Here is a 24,019-nt window from a genome sequence, read left to right as displayed (position 1 = left end):
GTCTCTGGCTGTAATTTAGAAATCCTGGATCTGTGCCTTTAACGATGAATGGCAAAGCCGAATAGAATGAAGTCATCATCACACTCTTTGGTCCAACTTATGACTTCCAGCTAATACACCCTAACAAAGAATGTATGGCTATCTAATAATCAGTGAAAGGCAACACGGGACAACAGTAATTAGTGATTAGGCCCAATGGGAATGACACTGTCCATCTCTGACTCTCACAAGGAGGAACAAATGTTCCTGGATGTCATCACACATGTCAAATCAAGCTTATGTAACAAAGCAATGAGATGTGCCAAGGTTCCTGTTATTTAGACTGGAAGCCTTTCAGTATACCCCAAAAACCTCTACAACTCAACACATCAAAAGTGAAACAGAAAGAGAACAAGAGGGGAAGTAAAGAAGCATCCTGTGGTTCACGTTGCAGCTACGTTTGTTGAATTTTTGTATTTATTGTCTTTTACATACAGTACCAGTCAAAAGTTTGGATACACCTACTTATTCAAGGGTTTTTCTTTATTTTCACTATTTCTACATTGTAAAATAAGTGAAGACATCAGAACTATGAAATAACACATATGGAATCATGTAGTAATCAAATAAGGTGTTTGTATATTTTAGATTCTTCAAAGTAGCCATCCTTTGCCTTGAAGACAACTTTTCAAACTCTTGGCATTCTCTCAACCAGCTTCACCTGGAATGCTTTTCCAACAGTCTTGAATGAGTTCCCACATATGCTGAGCACTTGTTAGCTGCTTTTCCTTCACTCTGCGGTCCAACTCATCCCAAACCATTTCAATTGGGTTTGAGGTTGGGTGATTGTGGAGGCCAGGTCATCTGATGCAGCACTCGGACGCAATCATTCTCCTTCTTGGTCAAATAGCCTTTACACAGCCTGGATGTGTGTTGGGTCATTGTTCTGGATCATTCAGAGATCCTCACTGAACTTCTGGAGAGAGTTTGCTGCACTGAAAGTAAAGGGGCTGAATAATTTTGCACGCCCAATTTTTCAGTTTTTGATTTGTTAAAAAGGTTTGAAATATCCAATAAATGTCATTCCACTTCATGATTGTGTCCCACTTGTTGTTGATTCTTCACAAAAAAATACAGTTTTATATCTTTATGTTTGAAGCCTGAAATGTGGAAAAAGGTCGCAAAGTTCAAGGGGGCCGAATACTTTCGCAAGGCACTGTATATTGGATATCTGGAGATCCTGTGATGAAACCAGGCCTGACAACTGAAGCAACTGTACCTTTTTTTCAGATGTTGGCATTACATCAGATTGTTTCCTCTCCTCCTAATGTTATGCAAAGTGTTGACAGACAACTCCTGAGCAAAACCCTGGATACAGTGAGATCCCAAACAGAACATGAAACTGGCTCTCAGAGGCTCCCACATCCTGCACAGCACGAAGAGTGATATACAAACTTAAGACTAGAGAAAAACACATTGGCTGTGGCGGTTCTGTAATTGGATTCTGTGATGAAAACAGTCTGTACAATATGCCATTATAAACCTTATTGAAATTCTATTTATAAATGGACAAAAAAAAAGTATTAGCTGATCTATATAAACATTTACATGGACATTATCGAACATAAAATGTATATGTGCCGAATCATTGCTTGTCAAACACATTATTCTTAAATAATGCTCATACATTGTACATGATTGAACCAACAATACACATTACACACCACAAACACACATACCGGAGTAATCATCATTTTAAAAAGTAGGATGATCCAAAACTAGATGGTGCCTGTGGTAGTCCCTCGTCAAACATGGTGGCGTAAGAGTTTTTGAGGAAGTCTACGTAGTTCTGAATGCTCTGTTTGTGGCTTTTTGACTGGTCCAGGCTGAGCTGCAGGTCCTTTAGACGCACCTCAAATTGCTTCTCAGCCTGCAGAGCAACACAACCAATCAATCTCTTTATTGTCCAAATGTGGACATTTGTAGTGCAGTCAAGGTAAAAACAACAATCTCAGAAAATATGCTCATACACATAGGACAATAAGGCTTTACGCTCAAACTCAAAACAACAGTTATCAACACTTAACATGATTTCATTCACCAAGGAATCAATCCATTGACCTGACAAATGTACAGTATGTACTACTATGCTTTAAAATAGAAAACTGGTCTGATTCATTGCGTATTGTATGGCATCAAAAAGTTATGTACTGTGTTCTCATTAGCTTTGAGGGATATGGGGGAAAATGTCACATGGTTAGCAGTAGGCTATCGTAGCTACAATATCCCCCATCTACACACAATACCCTATAAATGACAAAGTGAAAGCATGTTTTTAGAGATTTTAGCAAATGTATTCAAAATGAAAATCTCATTTACATAAGTATTCACACCCCTGAGTCAATACTTGTAATTCTTCAAGCCCTGTCAAATTGGTTGTTGATCATTGCTAGAGAACCTTTTTCAGGTCTTGCCATAGATTTTCAAGTAGATTTAAGTAAAAACTAACTCGGGCACTCAGGAACATTCACTGTCTTCTTGGTAAGCAACACCTTCGTAGATTTGGCCTTGGTATGCAACTCCAGTGTAGATTTGGCCTTGTGTTTTAGGTTATTGTCCTGCTGAAATGTGAATTCACCTCCCAGTGTCTGGTGAAAAGCAGGTTTTTGCCTGTGCTTAGCTCCATTCCGTTTCTTTTTATCCTGAAAAACTCCCCAGCCCTTAATGATAACAATAACATGATGCAGCCACCACTATGCTTGGAAATATGGAGTGGTACTCAGTAATGTGTTGTGATGGATTTGCCCCAAACATAACACTTTGTGTTCAGGACAAAAAGTGAATTGCTTTGCCACATAATTTTTTCCAGTATTACTTTAATGCCTTGTTGCAAACAGGATGCATTTTTTTGAATATTTTTATTCTGTACATGCTTCCTTCTTTTCACCCTGTCAATTAGCTTAGCACTGTGGAGTAACTGCAATGTTGTTGATCCATCCTCACTTTTCCCCTATCACAGCCATTAAACTCAACATGTTTTAAAAAATTGCCTCATAGTGAAATCACTGAGCGGTTTCCTTCCTCTTTGGCAACTGAATTAGGAAGGAAGCCTGTATCTTTGTAGTGACTGGGTGTATTGATACACCATCCAAAGTGGAATTAATAACTTTACCATACTCAAAGGGATATTCAATGTCTGCTTTTTAAAAAAAAAACAATCTACCAATAGGTGCCCTTCTTTGCGAGGCATTGGACCTTACAGATAATTGTATGTGTGCAGTCCAGAGATGATGTTGTCATTAAAAAATTACATTAAAAACTATTATTACACAGAGTCCATGCAACTTATTATGGGACTTGTAAAGCCTATTTCTACTCCTTAATTTATTTAGGCTTGCCATAAAAAAAAGAGGAACAATACTTAATCAAGACATTTTAGCTTTTCATTTTTTATTAAATTTGTCAAAATGTTGAAAAACATAATTCCACTGACAATATGGGGTATTGTGTGTAGGCCAGTCACACACAAAAAAAAAACTTAATAGATTTTAAATTTGTCTGTAACGCAACACAATGTGGAAAAAGTCTAGGGATGTGAATTCTTTCTGAAGGCACTGTATGTGATTGTGTCTGGTACTTACTGACTGCTTGCTTTGTTTCATATGTTTCAGCTCATTCTCTCTTCTGCTCTTCTCAGCCTCCAGCTCCAGGATTCTGGTCTGAAGGGAACTTTCTCTGGAGGCGGCTTTGTCTTTGACTTTGGAAACCTCGGCATGAGATAAATAAAGATTACGAGATGTGTCAAAAAGAAAACCACACATATCGACAGGAACTCATCCCCTAAAAAACACCCTCTTCAATTCGCTTCTGTGCCTTTCCATTCCCCTTCGGGGAACATTGGTTCCACTTAATATGAACCTTTATTCTGAGCATTTGAATTTGCTTCTATGTACACATACACTGGATTTGAATAAAACCATATGCTGAGTGTATGAGCATTACACACTGTCCACATCCACACATTAAAATATCCTATCCAGGAGCAATCATACCTAGGGGTTAAAGTAAAAAAATAATCCCACCACTGAAACTTAGGCCGATCTCAGATCCATTGTCTGGGGCCAGGTTAACCTGCATAATGAACATCATGCTTTTAAGGAAATAGGATCATTTTGTACATGTTTTAAAACTTCAAGTTTGACCAATTCCAGTCCTTTTCAATCTAAAACGTAAAAAATAAATACAAAAAATGACAAGGAAAATCCAGTGATGGAGTGACGGAGAAATTTAACCCCCGAGTACCTGTTGCCTGACATCGGCCACTGCTGCCTCCAGTTGTCTGTTGAGAGCCTGGCAGTCTGCTGAGCGCTGTTCTAGCTGCCTGCTGCTGTAGTGTAGCGACTCCTCCTGCCCTGCCAGCCTACGGACCAGCTCCTGGTTCTCCCCATGAAGCTCCTCCATCTGCCTGGAATACATCATCGGCAATGCATAAGGAACCCATTCATAACACATTCGTAACCCATACCCAAGTCACAAGCAGTACATTAACATTTCAGAACATTTCAGAATTCACCCAGGGCAAGCGTAAAAACGTATATAAAAAAAACAATACAATATATCTTCAATGTCGCTAATGTACTTTGACATGACAAATAGAGGAATCTAGTTTGAAAACCAAAAAGCAAAACGGAAGAATGTATTCATTCTTTCAAAAGAAGAGAAAGTAGTAATAACCTTACCTTTGAAGAGCCTCCCATTTTTGCCGTAGCTGTGAGTTGGCCTCGTGGATAGACTCCTTCATGTCCATCGACGACCTCGTCTTCTCCCCCTGTCTCTCCACCTGGACGCACAATAATCATACCTTGGTGGTTAGGCCAAAAAAAAAAAAAACATGCAATTGGACTGTGACTCAATGATATGACAGATGCTGAATGTATGTTCAGTTGAATAGTCTTGACTAACAGGGACTTGAATGGGGGTTCAAACATATACAGCGCAACACTAAAGAGTTGCACCACGCAATTACTGAAATTACATTGGCTTATCAAGTCACCAACACAGCACACAACACTGTACAACGGTGATATGAGGAACATTCAAAAAAAGGCAAGCGTTGATTGGACAGCGCCGAAACATTCATAGAAACACATTTTAAAACAGTTGAAGGTGATCATCACAGCTTTACAAAACACACAAAACTACAAAAGGGGCACATAGGGCTTTTTTTTTTTTTTTTACTGCAATCCAAGTACATCCAATCACAAACCTCAACACCAACTCAAAGCAGGAACCGAGGGATGCTCTAGAATAGCATGGAGATGTAATTCTAACAGTATAATGGGAAACCATACATGGGGTTTGACTGACATCTGGTGGTAGATACTCTACTCCACCACCTCAGTGCTTACTTGCCCATCGACAAATGACATTTCGTCATACGGCTATACGCACACCTTAACCTGCAGTTGTCTAATGGCCTCTGCCTTGTCTGCACATCTCTTCTCCGAGCGCCTCAGGTTGTCCTGGCACTCCGCCAGACTCTGCTCCGCGGTGCCCAGTAACTCGGGGTACTCTTCCAGTTCCCTCACGCGCCCCTCCAGCTCCAGCCTCACCTGGGGTCCCGGGGGAGGGGCGTGCAGGCCGGCAAGGCAGGGGAGCAGAGAAATGTTAGTGACTGATTGAAAGCTACTCAGAGAGGTGCAGCCACCGCCTGGACCCTAACTGGGAACTGAAGCATAGGAAATGTATGCGGAAGCAGGGCATGGCCATTCACCACGGATGTGTTTTTTTTCCCCCTCAGAGAGAATATTTTGAAGGCTTTCAGCAAAATGTGGTTTAATCAGAAGCAGCAGTTAAATTCCAGTCCTGTTAAACTGACGTGTCGATAGTTGAACCATAGATTAGGATGGAGACTAGAGAACCCCAGTGATCACTGAATTCTAAAATGACAGCATACGTTGGTTTTTACGCCGAGGATAAATGTGAAGCTGTGCACTGTGCACTTTGAAATGGTTAACAGCACATGCGTGGGTACGGGAAAGACCAGAAACAACTACAAATGTCAGTAAACAAATATCAAAACATACAGGATATCACATTCATTTTAATTTTACTGAACCAAGTAGTGTTTGTGTCTCAAACTATTTTACGCAATTTGATATTCTATTCTGTTGAGTGAGCCCTCTCTTGCTTTAATTATGAACGACTCAAACCAATTTAAAGAGATACTTTGGGATTTTTGGCAACGAGGCCCTTTATCTACTTCCCTAGAGTGAGATGAACTTGTAGATACCATTTTTATGTCTCGGTGTCCAGTATGAAGGAAGTTAGAGCTAGTTTTGCGAGAAAATGCTAACTAGCTTTAGCGCAATAACTGGAAGTCTATGGTTATCTACTAGCATGCTAGCTCATTGCCAAAATCCAGAATTATCCCTTTAAGACAAAGCTGCTGCTACTCTCTGTTTATCATATATGCATAGTCACATTAACTATACATTCATGTACATACTACCTCAATTGGCCCGACTAACCAGTGTCCCCCGCATGTTGGCTAACCGGACTATCTGCATTGTGTCCTGCCACCCACCAACCGGACTATCTGCATTGTTTTCCGCCACCCACCAACCGGACTATCTGCATTGTGTCCTGCCACCCACCACCCGCCAACCCCTCCTTTACGCTACTGCTACTCTCTGTTTATCATATATGCATAGTCACTTTAACCATATCTACATGAACATACTACCTCAATCAGCCTGACTAACCGGTGCCTGTATGTAGCCTCGCTACTGTTATAGCCTCGCTACTGTATATAGCCTCGCTACTGTATATAGCCTCGCTACTGTATTTTTCTCCTTACCTACTGTTCACCTAATACCTTTTTTGCACTGTTGGTTAGAGTCTAAGTAAGCATTTCACTGTAAGGTCTACTACACCTGTTGTATTCGGCATTTCACTGTAAGGTCTACACCGGTTGTATTCGGCATTTCACTTTAAGGTCTACACCGGTTGTATTCGGCATTTCACTGTAAGGGCTACACCGGTTGTATTCAGCATTTCATTGTAAGGTCTACACCGGTTGTATTCGGCGCACGTGACAAAGAAAACTTTGATTTGATTTGAATGTAGCCAACAGAAGACTTCACCTTCTTCACTTCCGCATCTCTTCCTTCTCTGGTGTTCTCGGCTTCCCTCAGAAAACCATCCAACTTCATCTTCAGATCCTCCACCTCCAGTTGAAGCTCTGCCACCTGAGAGATGTGAGGCAATAGGAGGCGAATAAAACAGACAGCTGCTGCCTTACCTTTTAGTCTCTCAATACATTCAAATAGGATTCAGTGGGTATTGGAACTTGGACGTGTGGTGGGGTGCGGGATCCCTGCCTGACTCTGATACTGTTCTGCTTGGTCATTCCTCTCCTGTGAGACGGCGCTCTCCTCTTTCAGCGCCGCTTTAGAATGGACCAGCTGCAGCTCCAACTCAACGATGGACGCCTGGAACCGGAGATAAATACACAAATAGAATCCTAAACATGGTGGGAACAAACCACACACTAATAACCATACATACACTCCCCTTCCATAGGTGTTCGGACAGTGAAGCTAACATTTTAAAATGTGGCTCTGGGCTCCAGCGTTTTAGATTTGAGATCAGGCGACATTTAATGAAATGTGAGGGTATATTCATACAAATCTGTTTGACTGCTTGGAAATGGAAGCACTTTATGTATCTAGTCCCCCCATTTGAAGAAGTCATAAGTATTTGGACAAATTCCCTCAAAGTTTATTAAAGTGATCAAAAGTGTAGTATTTGGTCCGGCATTCCTGCCACACAATGACTACGTCAAGCTTGTGAGTGTTGTAGTTGTGTTTTAGATCATGTTTTGCCTAATAGGAACTGCACGATGAGTAATTCTTTCTAAGTGAGTAGGTAAGATGTTTCTGAACACATGTAAATTAATCCTGATAATGCCATGATTAGGAAAAAACATGAATGAATCGTGAATAATGATGAGTGAGAAGGTTACAGAGGATACAACAAAAACACGCTAACCGCTCAGCATTACCAATAACAGGGAAGGTTATGCTATTTCTACCACTGTAAGCCTTACTACTCGTGATTATCCGCGATTCATTCATGATTATTCATGATCATAGTAGCATGCACATAAATGTAGAAGTGTTCAGAAACATCTTCTATTCTTACTTTCACCATTCAGTTCCTTTTGGGTAAAATATAACCCGAAACACAACCAAAACAAACGGCAAATGCAAGTTTGTAGTCACAAGCTTGAAGTAGTTATTGAGTGCAAGGAATATGGGACCAAATACCAAACCTTTCACTACTTTAATACACTATATGTGAATTTGGCCAAATTACTTATGACTTCTTCAAATGGGTGGACTAGACATATAAAGTGTTTTCATTTCTAAACAGTAAAACATGCATGGTAAAACCCTCAAATAAAAAAAATGTGAGATTCTGTACTGTCGCCTCATATGAAACATTTGACCTCAAATCCAACATGCTGGAGTATAGAGCCAAATGTAAAATGTTAGCGTCACTGTCCAGATACATGTAGAGGGGAGTGTAGAAACATATCATCCTGTATTAAGGTGGGAAGACGTTTTACATGTTAGAATAAACAGAAAAGGTACACAAATTCAAAAGCAGTAGAGCTAGGTTTGTTATCTAAGCAATTAGATGTAATAGTTTACTAAATGTGTTTATAGATGTGGTAGTTTAGATCATTTGGGGCTAATCCATGGCTCAAGGTGAAGTAAATCAATAGTTTTTGGTAGGTGCATACACAACTTAAAAGGTCTATATTGGTGTTTAATTGTCCTACCTTGAGGGTTGCGTTCTCCAGGCCAATGTCTCCGTTTTCAGCGTAGAGTTTTTCCACCTTTAGCAGTAAGACCTCGTTTGCAGCAGTGAATTCGTCACTCTCCTTCTGTAGCTTCGCAGTAATGTCGGCTATTTGGCTGTAATGAAACATCAATAAGCAATTGCCACTTGCCCCACTTCTACTTTCTGTGAGGAGAAAATGTGAAAAGCTTTGCAAATGAAAAGAACAACATTGATTGCCTCAAAGACCTGGATTAACAATATGCCAGGCTTTTTTGTGTCCAGGTCAAAATGAGAAACGACAAACCCTTTCAGTAGTCCTATCTGTGCATCAAGCAGAATTCTCGCGTTTGTCTTCTGCTCCTGTTGTCTCCTCCACGTGTCCCTCTCTGAACAAGCCTCTGCCAGCTGAACATCCTACATGTCGTCATGCCACATAACATAAATCAGTTTACTGTCACTGGCAAGGAACAACGGAATACCTGGGTCGCGTTCAGTAGGGAACACCGTAACAAAAGTTTTAAAAAGCCTTCCATCTTCATTTTAAGTATAGAACCGTTAGATGAAAATACAATGAGTGCACAAAACATTAAGAACTCACTCGGCTCTTTCTATGACATAGACTGCCCAGGTGAATGCTATGATAACTTAATGTCACCTGTTAAATTCACATCAAATCAGTGTAGATGAAGGGGAGGACAGGTTAAAGAAGGAGTTTTAAGCCTTGAGACAATTGAGACATGGATTGTGTATGTGTGTCAATCAGAGGGTGAATGGTCAAGACAAAAGATTTCAGTGCCTTTGAATGGGGTATCGTAGCAGTTGCCAGAGGCACCGGTTTGAGTGTGTCAAGAACTACAACACTGCTGGGTTTTTCATGCTCAACAGTTTCCCTTGTGTATCAAGAATGGTCCACCACCCAAAGGACATCCAGCCAACTTAACAACTGTGGGAAGCATTGGAGTCAACATGGGCCAGCATCCCTGTGGAACGCTTTTGACACCTTATAGAGTCCATGCCTCGACGAATTGAGGCCGTTTTGAGGGCAAAAGGGGGTGCAACTCAATATCAGGAAGGTGTTCCTAATGTTTTGTACACTCAGTGTATAACAAACAATCAGGAAGAACACAACTTAGCAATATATGCAGACGATGCGATTCTCTACTGAGCAAACCTACCAGTCAGTTCCCACCACTATGGATAAAGCACAACAAGTGTTGTATCTCAGTACAGACTGAATACAGTGAAATCAGACAGAATGACGGTAGGTCAACCAATATCCCAAGATATCAAAACAAAGTTTAAACTTAAATGGGATCAAAACAAACTCAAATACCAAGATCTGATGAAACTGCATCAGTATAAGTTAGGAACACTGGAAAATCAGCATAAACAGGACCTACAAAAGATGGAAATTAGTACCTTTAACAAGAACAGGAAGAATGAAAAACGATTCAAATGAACGTTCTCCCAAGATGTGTGTATTCCTGTTCCAGAATCAACCAATAACTATTACTCCAAATACTTTTAGAAAGGTGGGACACATTCCTGAGGAAATTCATCTGGGGAGCAAGAAAAGCCTGTGTCAAACTTAAAACAATCAAACATAAAACAAGCCCGACCAACTAAAATCCATTATTGTATGGATGAACCCAGCATCAACCGCTACATGGAGACAGACTGATAATCAAACTGTGCCAGCGGAGAAAAAGTTGTGAGTGTCAGTGCAGAGGAATGTCAGATGGAGCCCTTATAAAGTTTATACCCAAAAACGTATTCTTTTCGGATTGAAAGACGATGCTGTATCAACAAACAAAAAAATAATTTCTCAGAACAAGAATAGACTGACACGTTTCAGAAATAAAGTTCTTTAGAAGGCCAGTTGTATTGCTTCTTTAAGCAGGACAACCGTTTTCAGCTGTGCTAACATAATTGCAAAAGGGTTTTCTAATGATCAATCAGCCTTTTAAAATGATAAACTTGGATTACCTAACACAACGTGCCATTGGGACACAGGAGTGATGGTTGCTGATAATGGGCCTCTGTATGCCTGTGTAGATATTAATATGTTTGTTAAATGAGCCGTTTCCAGCTACAATAGTCATTTACAACATTAGCAAACTCTACACTGTATTTCTGATCAATTTGATGTTATTTTAATGGACAACAAAAAAAACGTGCTTTTCTTTCAAAAACAAGGACATTTCTAAGTGACCCCAAACTTTTGAACGGTAGTGTACGCAAATGCCAACTAAATAAATTTTTGGTCAGTGTGTGTGTCTCAAATATTTAACTGTACTATAATACTTAAAAGGCCTTTAAAAAAAATTATGAATCGGTATTGTTTTTTTTTGGCAAGGAAAAAAATTGGATATTAGTATCAGGCAAAAAATGTCATATCGGTGCATCCCTAATTCAATCAATTGTAGAATAAGGCTGTAACGTAACAAAATGTGGAAAACGTCAAGGGGTCTGAAAACATTCCGAAGGCACTGTACATTCTTTAAATTGATATACAGAAAAGACATCTAAGAGAGTAAATGCCAAGAATGTGCTGGGGCACAGAATTATCGAAGAAGAAACAAAAGATGAGAACATTATAGTGAAAACCAATTGGTTAGACGAGCTGCAAATAGTAACAACCGCAGAGGAATGGGAGGACATATCTAGAAGAACAAGTCCAAGACAACTAACTCTACTCTGTAGGGAATACTCTTGGACAATTCAGTCAAGATGTTTCATAACTCCTATAATACAACAACAATACAACTGTGACATCACACCAAATTGCTGGCGTAACTGTGGGGAGAGCAGGGCTAATCACATCCACATACTATATTCCTGCACAGTCCTCAATCATTTCTGGACCGAAGTATATAAAGTACTGGATGATATGCTTGAACACTCACGTTCTCTAAATCCAGAACACATGTTCCTTGGGAGAACCCCTCATACACTGGTCCTCCAAAATGATAAGTATCTTTTCAGAATTCTGAGAATAACAGCACTTAAACAGATGACTAGAAACTGGCTTAAACCCCTGGCACCACAAATAAGTAATTGGGAAGAAACAATTAATTAAATCTATAGTATGGTAAATGATAACTCATAGAATAAGAAACCAAATAACTCTGAGATACGATGGGAAAAAGTATAGAAAACTGACATTATATTGTCAAATATTTATAGGCCCTAACAGGAGATCAAATGTACATGTTTGAAACAGATGGGTGTTTGTGGACACGTGTGTGTGTGTGTGTGTCGGTGGATGTGTGTGAGAATGGGTGCATGTATGCGACTGTAGAAGTGCAGATGTGTGTATGCATGTGTGGGTGCATGTCTGCGTACCATTATATTGTTTTATGAAATGCTGACTGTCGGTGTGTTGAGGTTAATTACTTCCTTTTCATGTTGGGGGGGGGGGGGGGGGGGGGGTGTAAATGTGTATATCTCGTTGGGATTCTAATGTGATCTAAAACCAATAAATAAAAAGTATTACAAAAAATACAACTAAAAAAGCTGTGGCGTTATTGGACAAGTACATGTAGTATCTCCTGGATTCAAAACATGTTCTCCAGCCTGAACTAAACCCTGGGGAAGAGAAAATGATGACCACCAAACTGACTCCCCACATCACCCATACATACCTTCTCCCTCAGCTGAGTGTAACATTTATCCACGGCAGCTTCGAACCTCTCGGCCCTCTGTTTCTGGGCACGGGTGGCCTTCTTCAGGCCCTCTTTCTCCTGTTCTGCCTTCTCGGACACACTGGAGATCTCCCCCCTCAGGCCATCTATCTCCAGCTTCTGCTCAGTCAGCTGCCTCTCCAAACCCTGGGAGAAAGAAAGACAGGGAACAAACACTGACTGTTTAACCTTTCAACATATCTAAATAATTATCTCTAGCCTGGTGAAAACAAGATAGGATTTCACTCATGGACGACGTCCGTCTTGAATGGGTTGTAGAAGACTATTCTTTGTGAAACAGAAATGTCTACTTTTTGCTGTCTTTCTTCCCAACAGTCCCAGACATCACACACACAGGCTGGAAGCATAATACTGACTGCAAACTAGCTCCTTTACTTTACCGGTGTCTTATTCTACAGTCAGAATGGTTAAGGCTTAGAAATACACCTTTCCCAACTCAGACAATATAGTGATTGATTGACTGACTAATAGACTGATGCCTGAACTTGTGTGTTACCCGGAGCTGTACGGTGAGACGGTTGTTGTCGGCCTCTTTGCTGTGTAGCTGGCCCTGCAGGTGAGCACGTGTGGTCTCCACAGACTTGGTGGCATGGACCGCATTCTCGGTGTTCTCCTGTGGAGCATCAAAGCAGAAAGAGCTGGTATGAGGACACTGCTTTCAAACAGTATGATTTATTCCTTTGTCAATGTGTTTTATCGTTGTACAAAATGTAGTCACATCCAAAATGACTGGCACGCTTGATGAAGATGAGCAAAAAACACTGTATAAAATAAATACAAATACTGAGATACTACACTGCTCCAAAAAATAAAGGGAACACTTAAACAACACAATGTAACTCCAAGTCAATCACACTTCTGTGAAATCAAACTGTCCACTTAGGAAGCAACACTGATTGACAATCAATTTCACATGCTGTTGTGCAAATGGAATAGACAACAGGTAGAAATTATAGCAATTAGCAAGACACCCCCAATAAAGGAGTGGTTCTGCAGGTGGTGACCACAGACCACTTCTCAGTTCCTATGCTTCCTGGCTGATGTTTTGGTCACTTTTGAATGCTGGCGGTGCTTTCACTCTAGTGGTAGCATGAGACGGAGTCTACAACTCAGGTAGTGCAGCTCATCCAGGATGGCACATCAATGCGAGCTGTGGCAAGAAGGTTTGCTGTGTCTGTCAGCGTAGTGTCCAGAGCATGGAGGCGCTACCAGGAGACAGGCCAGTACATCAGGAGACGTGGAGGAGGCCGTAGGAGGGCAACAACCCAGCAGCAGGACTGCTACCTCTGCCTTTGTGCAAGGAGGAGCAATGCCAGAGCCCTGCAAAATGACCTCCAGCAGGCCACAAATGTGCATTTGTCTGCTCAAACGGTCAGAAACAGACTCCATGAGGGTGGTATGAGGGCCCGACGTCCACAGGTGGGGGTTGTGCTTACAGCCCAAAACCGTGCAGGACGTTTGGGATTTGCCAGAGAACACCAAGATTGTCAAATTCACCACCGCCCTGTGCTCTTCACAGATGAAAGCAGGTTCACACTGAGCACGTGACAGACGTGACAGAGTCTGGAGATGCCGTGGAGAACGTTCTGCTGCCTGCAACATCCTCCAGGATGACCGGTTTGGCGGTGGGTCAGTCATGGTGTGGGGTGGCATTTCTTTGGGGGGGCCGCACAGCCCTCCATGTGCTCGCCAGAGGTAGCCTGACTGCCATTAGGTACCGAGATGAGATCCTAGGACCCCTTGTGAGACCATATGCTGGTGCGGTTGGCACTGGGTTCCTCCTAATGCAAGACAATGCTAGACCTCATGTGGCTGGAGTGTGTCAGCAGTTCCTGCAAGAGGAAGGCATTGATGCTATGGACTGGCCTGCCCGTTCCCCAGACCTGAATCCAATTGAGCGCATCTGGGACATCATGTCTCGCTCCATCCACCAACGCCACGTTGCACCACAGACTGTCCAGGAGTTGGCAGATGCTTTAGTCCAGGTCTGGGAGGAGATCCCTCAGGAGACCATCCGCCACCTCATCAGGAGCATGCCCAGGCGTTGTAGGGAGGTCATACAGGCACGTGGAGGACACACACACACCACTGAGCCTAATTTTGACTTGTTTTAAGGACATTACATCAAAGTTGGATCAGCCTGTAGTGTGGTTTCCACTTTCATTTTGAGTGCGACTCCAAATCCAGACCTCCATTGGTTGATAAATTTGATTTCCATTGATACTTTTTGTGTGATTTTGTTGTCAGCACATTCAACTATGTAAAGAAAAAAGTATTTAATAAGAATATTTCATTCATTCAGATCTAGGATGTGTTATTTTAGTGTTCCCTTTATTTTTTTGAGCAGTGTATATATTGTAGGCTAAAACAACATTTTTTATTATATTATTTTACATTAATAGAATTGCTTGCAAGGATAAGGGTGGTTGGCCTTTTTCTATAATGTCTTATGATATTGAAGTACACATTGGTAGGGATCTTAGACAAACCATTCTGTCATATAGAATCTTTCCAGTTCCTCAATATCCTTCATTCTGCGCTCATGCACAGCCTTCAATTCAAACCACAGGTTTCCAATGAAAATGACCATTGCAAAATGTTGATTTTCTGGTAAGAGAGGCAACCAGGTGTTCTGCTAAAATGACCTACTACTTGGTAGAGTTCATGATGCCGTTGACAAGGGCCCCAGAACCATTGGAAGCAAAACAGCACCATAACATCAAAGATCCACCACCATATCCTACAAAAGGTATGAGGTTATTTTCTGCATATGCATCCTTCTTTAGAGGCCAAACCCACCACCCCAAAGTCCAAAGAGCTTGATTTTCATCTGACCATAACACTGGTTCCAATCCAAGTGCCAATGACCTTTAGCAAACTCCAGGCATTGACATTGGTTGGTTTCTCTCAATGAAGGCTCTTTTTATGGCAACCCTTTCAGACTATTGGCATGGAGGTGGTGTCTAATTGTAGATTTGGAGACTTTGTGACTCCACAATGCGTTCTGTAATCCTCCAATACTGGCCCTTGGACTTCTTTTGCCTCCCGAACCATCTTCCCCACTGTGTGTGGGGACAAGATGCACTTGGGTCCTCTAGAAGCCAAATTTACCACTGTTCCAGTGGTTTTAAACTTATTAATTGTTGCCCTAATAGTGATATATTTGTTTTTTCTGTCATTTTTTTTGGTACCTATTGCCTCATTTATGAAAGTCAACAAGTCTCTTTTCATTTCTGAGTGCTTTGCCTTTCCCCTTGGTGATGGATGACAAATGGATTTCACATGCGTGTTACCTCATTTTTATACCCCAATGAAACAGGAAGCCATGAAAGGCCACAATACAGTTCCTTAAACTGAGATTGACTTAAAAAGTATAATGTTAATAAATATGATAATAATTTATTTTTTTGTATTGTATTGCATTGCAATTGTATAAAATAATATAATTTCCCAATTTTTTGGAGCATAAAATATAGCTTGGTATTATTTATTTTATACAGTACTTTTTTGCTAATCTTTATCAAGGGTGCCAATTATTTCAGATGTGACTGTATTTCATGTGAAATTAAAGGCCAAAGCTCACCATTTCTTTCTTCCGCAAACCCATCAGTTCATCCACCATTTTGTCTTTATCGTTCAAATTTCTTTTCAAATGCTGGTGGAAACAAAAGAACAAAAACATTTTTTTCTCTTACTCACAGTACAACTGTAAAATGACAAATGTGTATAGTGAACAAGTGTCTTACAAAGTTAGCACACAAGTTCAGTACATGTGGCCCATGCAGGATTGAATCAAATCCCCGACCTTAATCTAGCTAGCACCATGTTTCAACCCATTGAGCCATCTGAACTACTGCACTGAATTACCCTACCCTCTAGGCGGCAGGTAGCACAGCAGTCAAGAGCGTTGGGCCAGTAACCGAAAGGTTGCTGGTTAGAATCCCAGAGCCGACTAGGTGAAAAATCTGTCCTTGAGCAAGGCACTTAACCCTAATTGCTCCTGTAAATCACTCTGGATAAGTATGTCTGCTAAATTACTAAAATGTATAACATGTTGGCAGACCATATAAAATCTTCAGCCTTGGCACCGCTATGTTCATTTTTCAGTGTTTAAATACAGGTCTGGAGTGTCTGAAGTTCTCTTTTTTTTTACCCAAATGAGGAGCAATTTACCAGATTATCACACTCAGCCTGCGTAAGCTTCTTTAGTAAGAGATCAATGTGTTTGTCTGTCTCCATTCGAGATGCCTAATAAAAAAGGAGACAAAAAGAGGTAGTCAAATCATGTTATTTCACGCAACAGTTAAAAAGACAAAGTTGCAGTTTACTTTAGTCCACAAGTAGTTTAATGCATTATGTTGCAGTTATAATGCATTGTAAAAATTGTCATAAGCATGACCCCCTTATAAATTGCAACCGGACAGGCCTCCAAAGTAGTAGTCATTAGCCATCAGATTATAACTGGTTGATAAGACCAACCTCTGCATCCTGCAGGTCTTGGAGTTGCTGTCGAACAGACTTGTTAATCCGTTTAAAGACCTCCAACTTCTCCAGCAGAAGGCCTCTCTGCCTTGACATCCGCCGGTTATCAGAGGCAGAGTGTCTTGAGTCCTTTATAATAGAAGGATGAATTCAATTTTACTTTGGACACATTAACAAGTTGTTCATTAATTGAACATTTTGATATCGGGTTGTGCATCTCAAAATAAAAACAGGTACACTGTAAGCACACCAATTACAAAGGACTTCACATTACGGCAAAATCATCCTCCAGGATCTCCTTGAACGACATGAGCTGTACGGCTGCAGAGTTGGCCGCTGCTTCTGCATCCATCAATGTTTTCATCAGGGGACTTTTGCCGCCGGTGGCTCCATAGTCTCCATAACTAAGTATAATGTCAAAAGAGAGCGGATTAGAAATCAGTATGTCATCCAAGATCGCATAGCAGTTCAGACGTCTTTTGTCCTCGTCTTGTCGTGTCCTGTATATATATATATTTACAACTTTTTTCACATACATTTTATTTTTATTTTTATTTTCCATCAACTCATCTTCTAAACACTCTCCTGCAACCAGCCTCACCAATTTATATTTATAAAAAAGTATTATTTACCTCAGATCTGCAATCCTTCAGGAAGCTAGCCAGAAACTCCAGGAGGCTGGCCAGAAACTAGCCAGAAGCTAGCCAGGAGCTAGCCCAGAAGCTAACCACGGTTTGTGGTCATCGGCTGTCCTTTAGTTCGAAAATCTATCGAAAATCTATCGCCAGTTTTGTACGGCGCAGCGCGGCTCGGAACGGAACATACCGGACCAATTTTTCTCTCCATGTCCCTGGATTTCAACTGCTCTCTGGACATTCATACCCGGATCTCACAGCTAGCTAGCTGCTATCCGTGTGACAGTCGGCTTTCGTCGATTCCAGAGCAAACATCGATTGTTCCGGTGCTAGCCAGCTCCGTCAATCACGCCTGAGCTCCATCATTCACTCCTGGGCTGCAGTCACCTATCCGGACCCGTTTCACTGCCTACGCGGAGCCCCACCGGGCCTTCACAACCGGACTGCCGACGTTATCTACCTGAAGGAGATCCGGCTGGCTCCTCTGTAGCGACGTTACCGGAACGCCCATCTGCTGCCCGCTAACCGTTAGCTGTCTTTCCGGCTGCTATTCTGAATAGACAATCGGACAATTTATTTATTTGAATTATTATATTTTCTTCTCGGGCCTCTATAACTATATCTATTGTTCTTATTTTTGTTGTTGTGTGATTTTGATTAATCCCCTCTACCACACGGAACCCCACTAATCTACTGACCGAACGCAAGAGGTGGCTAACAACAGACTCCATCCTATGCTAGCTTGCTACCGGTTGGCTTGGCTAGCTGTCTAAATCGCCGTGACCCTAAACCAACCTCTCCACTCACTGGACCCTTTTGATCACTCGACTAAGCATGCCTCTCCTTAATGTCAATATGTCTTGTCCATTGCTGTTCTGGTTAGTGTTTATTGGCTTATTTCACTGTAGAGCCTCTAGTCCTGCTCACTATACCTTATCCAACCTATTAGTTCCACCACCCACACATGCAATGACATCTCCTGGTTTCAATGATGTTTCTAGAGACAATATCTCTCTCTTCATCACTCAATACCTAGGTTTACCTCCACTGTATTCACATCCTACCTTACCTTTGTCTGTACATTATACCTTGATGCTATTTTATCGCCCCCAGAAACCTCCTTTTACTCTCTGTTCCAGACGTTCTAGACGACCAATTCTTATTGCTTTTAGTCGCACCCTTATTCTACTCCTCCTATGTTCCTCTGGCGATGTAGAGGTGAATCCAGGCCCTGCAGTGCCTAGCTCCACTCCTATTCCCCAGGCGCTCTCTTTTGACGACTTCTGTAACCGTAATAGCCTTGGTTTCATGCATGTTAACATTAGAAGCCTCCTCCCTAAGTTTGTTCTATTCACTGCTTTAGCACACTCTGCCAACCCGGATGTTCTAGCTGTGTCTGAATCCTGGCTTAGGAAGACCACCAAAAATTCAGACATTTTAATTCCAAACTACAACATTTTCAGACAAGATAGAACTGCCAAAGGGGGCGGTGTTGCAATTTACTGCAAAGATAGCCTGCAGAGTTCTGTCCTACTATCCAGGTCTGTACCCAAACAATTTGAACTTCTACTTTTAAAAATCCACCTTTCTAAAAACAAGTCTCTCACCGTTGCCGCCTGCTATAGACCACCCTCTGCCCCCAGCTGTGCTCTGGACACCATATGTGAACTGATTGCCCCCCATCTATCTTCAGAGCTCGTGCTGCTAGGCGACCTAAACTGGAACATGCTTAACACCCCAGCCATCCTACAATCTAAACTTGATGCCCTCAATCTCACACAAATTATCAATGAACCTACCAGGTACCTCCCCAAAGCCTTAAACACGGGCACCCTCATAGATATCATCCTAACCAACTTCCCCTCTAAATACACCTCTGCTGTCTTCAACCAAGATCTCAGCGATCACTGCCTCATTGCCTGCATCCGTAATGGGTCAGCGGTCAAACGACCTCCTCTCATCACTGTAAAACGCTCCCTGAAACACTTCAGCGAGCAGGCCTTTCTAATCGACCTGGCCGGGGTATCCTGGAAGGATATTGACCTCATCCCGTCAGTAGAGGATGCCTGGATATTTTTTAAAAATGCCTTCCTAACCATCTTAAATAAACATGCCCCATTCAAGAAATTTAGAACCAGGAACAGATATAGCCCTTGGTTCTCCCCAGACCTGACTGCCCTTAATCAACACAAAAACGTCCTATGGCGTTCTGCATTAGCATCGAACAGCCCCCGTGATATGCAGCTGTTCAGGGAAGCTAGAAACCATTATACACAGGCAGTTAGAAAAGCCAAGGCTAGCTTTTTCAAGCAGAAATTTGCTTCTTGCAACACTAACTCAAAAAAGTTCTGGGACACTGTAAAGTCCATGGAGAATAAGAACACCTCCTCCCAGCTGCCCACTGCACTGAAGATAGGAAACACTGTCACCACTGATAAATCCACCATAATTGAAAATTTCAATAAGCATTTTTCTACTGCTGGCCATGCTTTCCACCTGGCTACTCCTACCCCTGTCAACAGCACTGCACCCCCAACAGCAACTCGCCCAAGCCTTCCCCATTTCTCCTTCTCCCAAATCCATTCAGCTGATGTTCTGAAAGAGCTGCAAAATCTGGACCCCTACAAATCAGCCGGGCTAGACAATCTGGACCCTTTCTTTCTAAAATTATCTGCCGAAATTGTTGCCACCCCTATTACTAGCCTGTTCAACCTCTCTTTCGTGTCGTCTGAGATTCCCAAAGATTGGAAAGCAGCTGCGGTCATCCCCCTCTTCAAAGGGGGGGACACTCTTGACCCAAACTGCTACAGACCTATATCTATCCTACCATGCCTTTCTAAGGTCTTCGAAAGCCAAGTCAACAAACAGATTACCGACCATTTTGAATCTCACCATACCTTCTCTGCTATGCAATCTGGTTTCAGAGCTGGTCATGGGTGCACCTCAGCCACGCTCAAGGTCCTAAACGATATCTTAACCGCCATCGATAAGAAACATTACTGTGCAGCCGTATTCATTGATCTGGCCAAGGCTTTCGACTCTGTCAATCACCACATCCTCATCGGCAGACTCAACAGCCTTGGTTTCTCAAATGATTGCCTCGCCTGGTTCACCAACTACTTCTCTGATAGAGTTCAGTGTGTCAAATCTGAGGGTCTGTTGTCCGGACCTCTGGCAGTCTCTATGGGGGTGCCACAGGGTTCAATTCTTGGACCGACTCTCTTCTCTGTATACATCAATGAGGTCGCTCTTGCTGCTGGTGAGTCTCTGATCCACCTCTACGCAGACGACACCATTCTGTATACTTCCGGCCCTTCTTTGGACACTGTGTTAACAACCCTCCAGGCAAGCTTCAATGCCATACAACTCTCCTTCCGTGGCCTCCAACTGCTCTTAAATACAAGTAAAACTAAATGCATGCTCTTCAACCGATCACTACCTGCACCTACCCGCCTGTCCAACATCACTACTCTGGACGGCTCTGACTTAGAATACGTGGACAACTACAAATACTTAGGTGTCTGGTTAGACTGTAAACTCTCCTTCCAGACCCATATCAAACATCTCCAATCCAAAGTTAAATCTAGAATTGGCTTCCTATTTCGCAACAAAGCATCCTTCACTCATGCTGCCAAACATACCCTTGTAAAACTGACCATCCTACCAATCCTCGACTTTGGCGATGTAATTTACAAAATAGCCTCCAATACCCTACTCAACAAACTGGATGCAGTCTATCACAGTGCAATCCGTTTTGTCACCAAAGCCCCATACACTACCCACCATTGCGACCTGTACGCTCTCGTTGGCTGGCCCTCGCTTCATACTCGTCGCCAAACCCACTGGCTCCATGTCATCTACAAGACCCTGCTAGGTAAAGTCCCCCCTTATCTCAGCTCGCTGGTCACCATAGCATCTCCCACCTGTAGCACACGCTCCAGCAGGTATATCTCTCTAGTCACCCCCAAAACCAATTCTTTCTTTGGCCGCCTCTCTTTCCAGTTCTCTGCTGCCAATGACTGGAACGAACTACAAAAATCTCTGAAACTGGAAACACTTATCTCCCTCACTAGCTTTAAGCACCAACTGTCAGAGCAGCTCACAGATTACTGCACCTGTACATAGCCCACATATAATTTAGCCCTATCAACTACCTCTTTCCCAACTGTATTTAATTTATTTATTTATTTTGCTCCTTTGCACCCCATTATTTTTATTTCTACTTTGCACATTCTTCCATTGCAAAACTACCATTCCAGTGTTTTACTTGCTATATTGTATTTACCTTGCCACCAAGGCCTTTTTTTGCCTTTACCTCCCTTCTCACCTCATTTGCTCACATTGTATATAGACTTGTTTATACTTTATTATTGACTGTATGTTTGTTTTACTCCATGTGTAACTCTGTGTTGTTGTATCTGTCGAACTGCTTTGCTTTATCTTGGCCAGGTCGCAATTGTAAATGAGAACTTGTTCTCAACTTGCCTACCTGGTTAAATAAAGGTAAAATAAAATAAATAAAATAAATAAAAAGTTGGATCCACACTGAAAGCTGTTTGTGGGCTAGTGTGTGTATGTGTCTCATGGACCTCACCAGTTACTCTCCATCTCTGGGGTTTTGGTGTAGACACTGCTGCGTATCCTGCTCCCTCTCCCAGGCTCTGAGAAGCAGTCTAGATCATCATCTAGAGAGTCCTGGAAGGGATCCTCAGAAGACATGGCTCTGGTGGATCAGAGGACTGGCTATATGGTTAGGCTTACATGACTGCTTGCCTATAATAATCCCATTCTCTTGTAAAATACACTAGACAACTATAATGACAAGGAAATTTTGAAAAATATTGGTGCATAGACAGCATACGATAAGATAGACACAGTCAACATCAGTGTACAATATAATGCACGTATAGCTACAGTATAATTTTATTTAACTAACCGGTCCAAGACAACATTTAACTGTTCCATGTCTCAATCAATGACTAACTATTTCCTTTAATATTATATATTGTCAGGCTACAAACAGCGCGTGCTCTTTTTACCATTAGCTTCTAGCTGAGCTGATCCATTCTGACCTTCATTTCAGAGTTAAAGAACAGTAGCTAGCTAACATTAGCAACACAACCTTTGGTATCTACAGTATGCTAGCAAGCTGAACAGAACAAGTTCAAGTTAGCTACTGTACCTAGCTAATTTGGCCAGTTAGTTAGAATTGCGAAGATGGAAAGCTAATTCAAACCGAAGACACATATCCTACGATCAAGAAATATCTAGCTAGATTGGTATGGTGAGATTTCGAATTAAATGTTCTTGTTTTTTACCTTCATTCACTACCGTGCCTTTTGTTTTGTGCTACTGCTATTCAACAGTTGATGCTCTCTGTAGAAAACGGTTGTCACGAGTTACCACAGCCACAAAATTGCTAAATCGTACAATTTTATGAAAATAAAAATGAGCTTTTTGGTCTTAATTAAAGTTAGGGTTAGGCATACAGTTAGCAGTGTGGTTAAGGTTAGGTTTAAAATCGGATTTTAATAAGATACATTGTAGAAATAGGCGGAGTTTATGACTTTCTGTTTGTGGTAATTAGTGACGACCGTAGGAAACGAATGGCGTTCGTTGCATCCATTGGTTGATTTGAGTCCCGCCTTTTTGTTCTGCGATTTGTGATTGGCTAAGGCATTGGACGTATGGACCTAACGTAAACAAACCCAACTAGACGAGAGCGTGATTGTTGTTTGCAAACCAAATGAACGTTGGAGGTTGATTTAAACCATCCACATGGATTTTCTGTGTTAAAATATGTGGAGTCAAACCGAATGAATGCTGCACGGGATTCAAATGCTAGTACCAAAGACAGTTTGAGCACTCTGTGCTACAGTGAAGTCAAGTGGCATCCAAGTTTGGAGGGGACCATAGAGGACTCATCTTTGTATAGGTGCCATTATAGGGTCCAAAACAGCATGGGCAGCGCCATTAAGGCTATCTCAATTTTGAAGTAGTACATTTTCTTCACGATTGGCTGAACCCTCCTGATGACCTGGTTGGACATGACTTCACTTAGTTCCACTCATTTGACTACATTAAAATGGTGGAAGCCGTCAATGGTAGTCTGGGTACCAGTCTTATTAGCTAACATCCCACTCCTGCCATTTGCCAAAGTAAATGGCCTTTATGCAATCACAACATTCGATATGCAGCTGGATTTATGGTGCAGTTTCTAATTAGTAGCTAGAAATAACATTAATATATTCCATTCCAACGTTATGGAACATAGGGTGTAAAGCAAATTTGGCGCAATATGAATTAGAATTTTAAGAATGACAACAAACAATACCGTTAGGTTACCTGCTGCGGTCATTCTCTTGTGAG

The 24,019-nt window shown here is 41.8% G+C and overlaps 1 protein-coding gene across 5 annotated transcripts; it reads right to left on the bottom strand.

Annotated features, from left to right (window-relative positions):
* Nucleotides 1-1,248: 1,248 nt before the first annotated feature.
* LOC110508537 (outer dense fiber protein 2) lies at nucleotides 1,249-23,196 on the bottom strand. Of its 5 annotated transcripts, none has more exons than XM_036966557.1 (17): nucleotides 22,969-23,196; nucleotides 22,245-22,373; nucleotides 17,290-17,419; nucleotides 17,013-17,144; nucleotides 16,707-16,781; nucleotides 16,117-16,188; nucleotides 13,030-13,146; nucleotides 12,474-12,659; nucleotides 9,134-9,243; nucleotides 8,828-8,963; nucleotides 7,362-7,472; nucleotides 7,125-7,229; nucleotides 5,433-5,591; nucleotides 4,719-4,819; nucleotides 4,282-4,444; nucleotides 3,621-3,746; nucleotides 1,249-1,909 (listed from the first exon to the last, which is right to left on the bottom strand). In XM_036966557.1, exons 2-17 carry the CDS (start codon nucleotides 22,367-22,369, stop codon nucleotides 1,730-1,732), a joined length of 2,028 nt encoding a protein of 675 aa, XP_036822452.1. In that variant the 5' UTR covers nucleotides 22,370-22,373; nucleotides 22,969-23,196; the 3' UTR covers nucleotides 1,249-1,729. The 5 variants fall into 5 exon arrangements, with proteins under 5 accessions (XP_036822452.1, XP_036822453.1, XP_036822455.1 ...); XM_036966558.1 differs by having other exon boundaries at nucleotides 22,245-22,389; nucleotides 22,969-23,192; XM_036966560.1 differs by having other exon boundaries at nucleotides 17,285-17,419; nucleotides 22,969-23,192.
* Nucleotides 23,197-24,019: the final 823 nt, after the last annotated feature.

The sequence above is a fragment of the Oncorhynchus mykiss genome, chromosome 28 (assembly GCF_013265735.2).
Source record: "Oncorhynchus mykiss isolate Arlee chromosome 28, USDA_OmykA_1.1, whole genome shotgun sequence".
In the NCBI taxonomy this organism is placed as follows: Eukaryota; Metazoa; Chordata; class Actinopteri; order Salmoniformes; family Salmonidae; genus Oncorhynchus; species Oncorhynchus mykiss.
Note: the sequence above shows the minus strand (reverse complement) of the source record. Positions and strands in the feature narration are given on the sequence as shown.

Bases quoted from the DNA above. Each gene is read 5' to 3' on its own strand.
- LOC110508537 (XM_036966557.1), bottom strand. From the start codon at position 22,369: ATGTCTTCTGAGGATCCCTTCCAGGACTCTCTAGATGATGATCTAGAC. The intron at 17,420-22,244 runs GTGAGGTCCATG...CATTATACTTAG, and splicing joins CCAGAGATGGAGAGTAACTG to TTATGGAGACTATGGAGCCA. The intron at 17,145-17,289 runs GTAATGTGAAGT...TCTATTATAAAG, and splicing joins TCCTGGAGGATGATTTTGCC to GACTCAAGACACTCTGCCTC.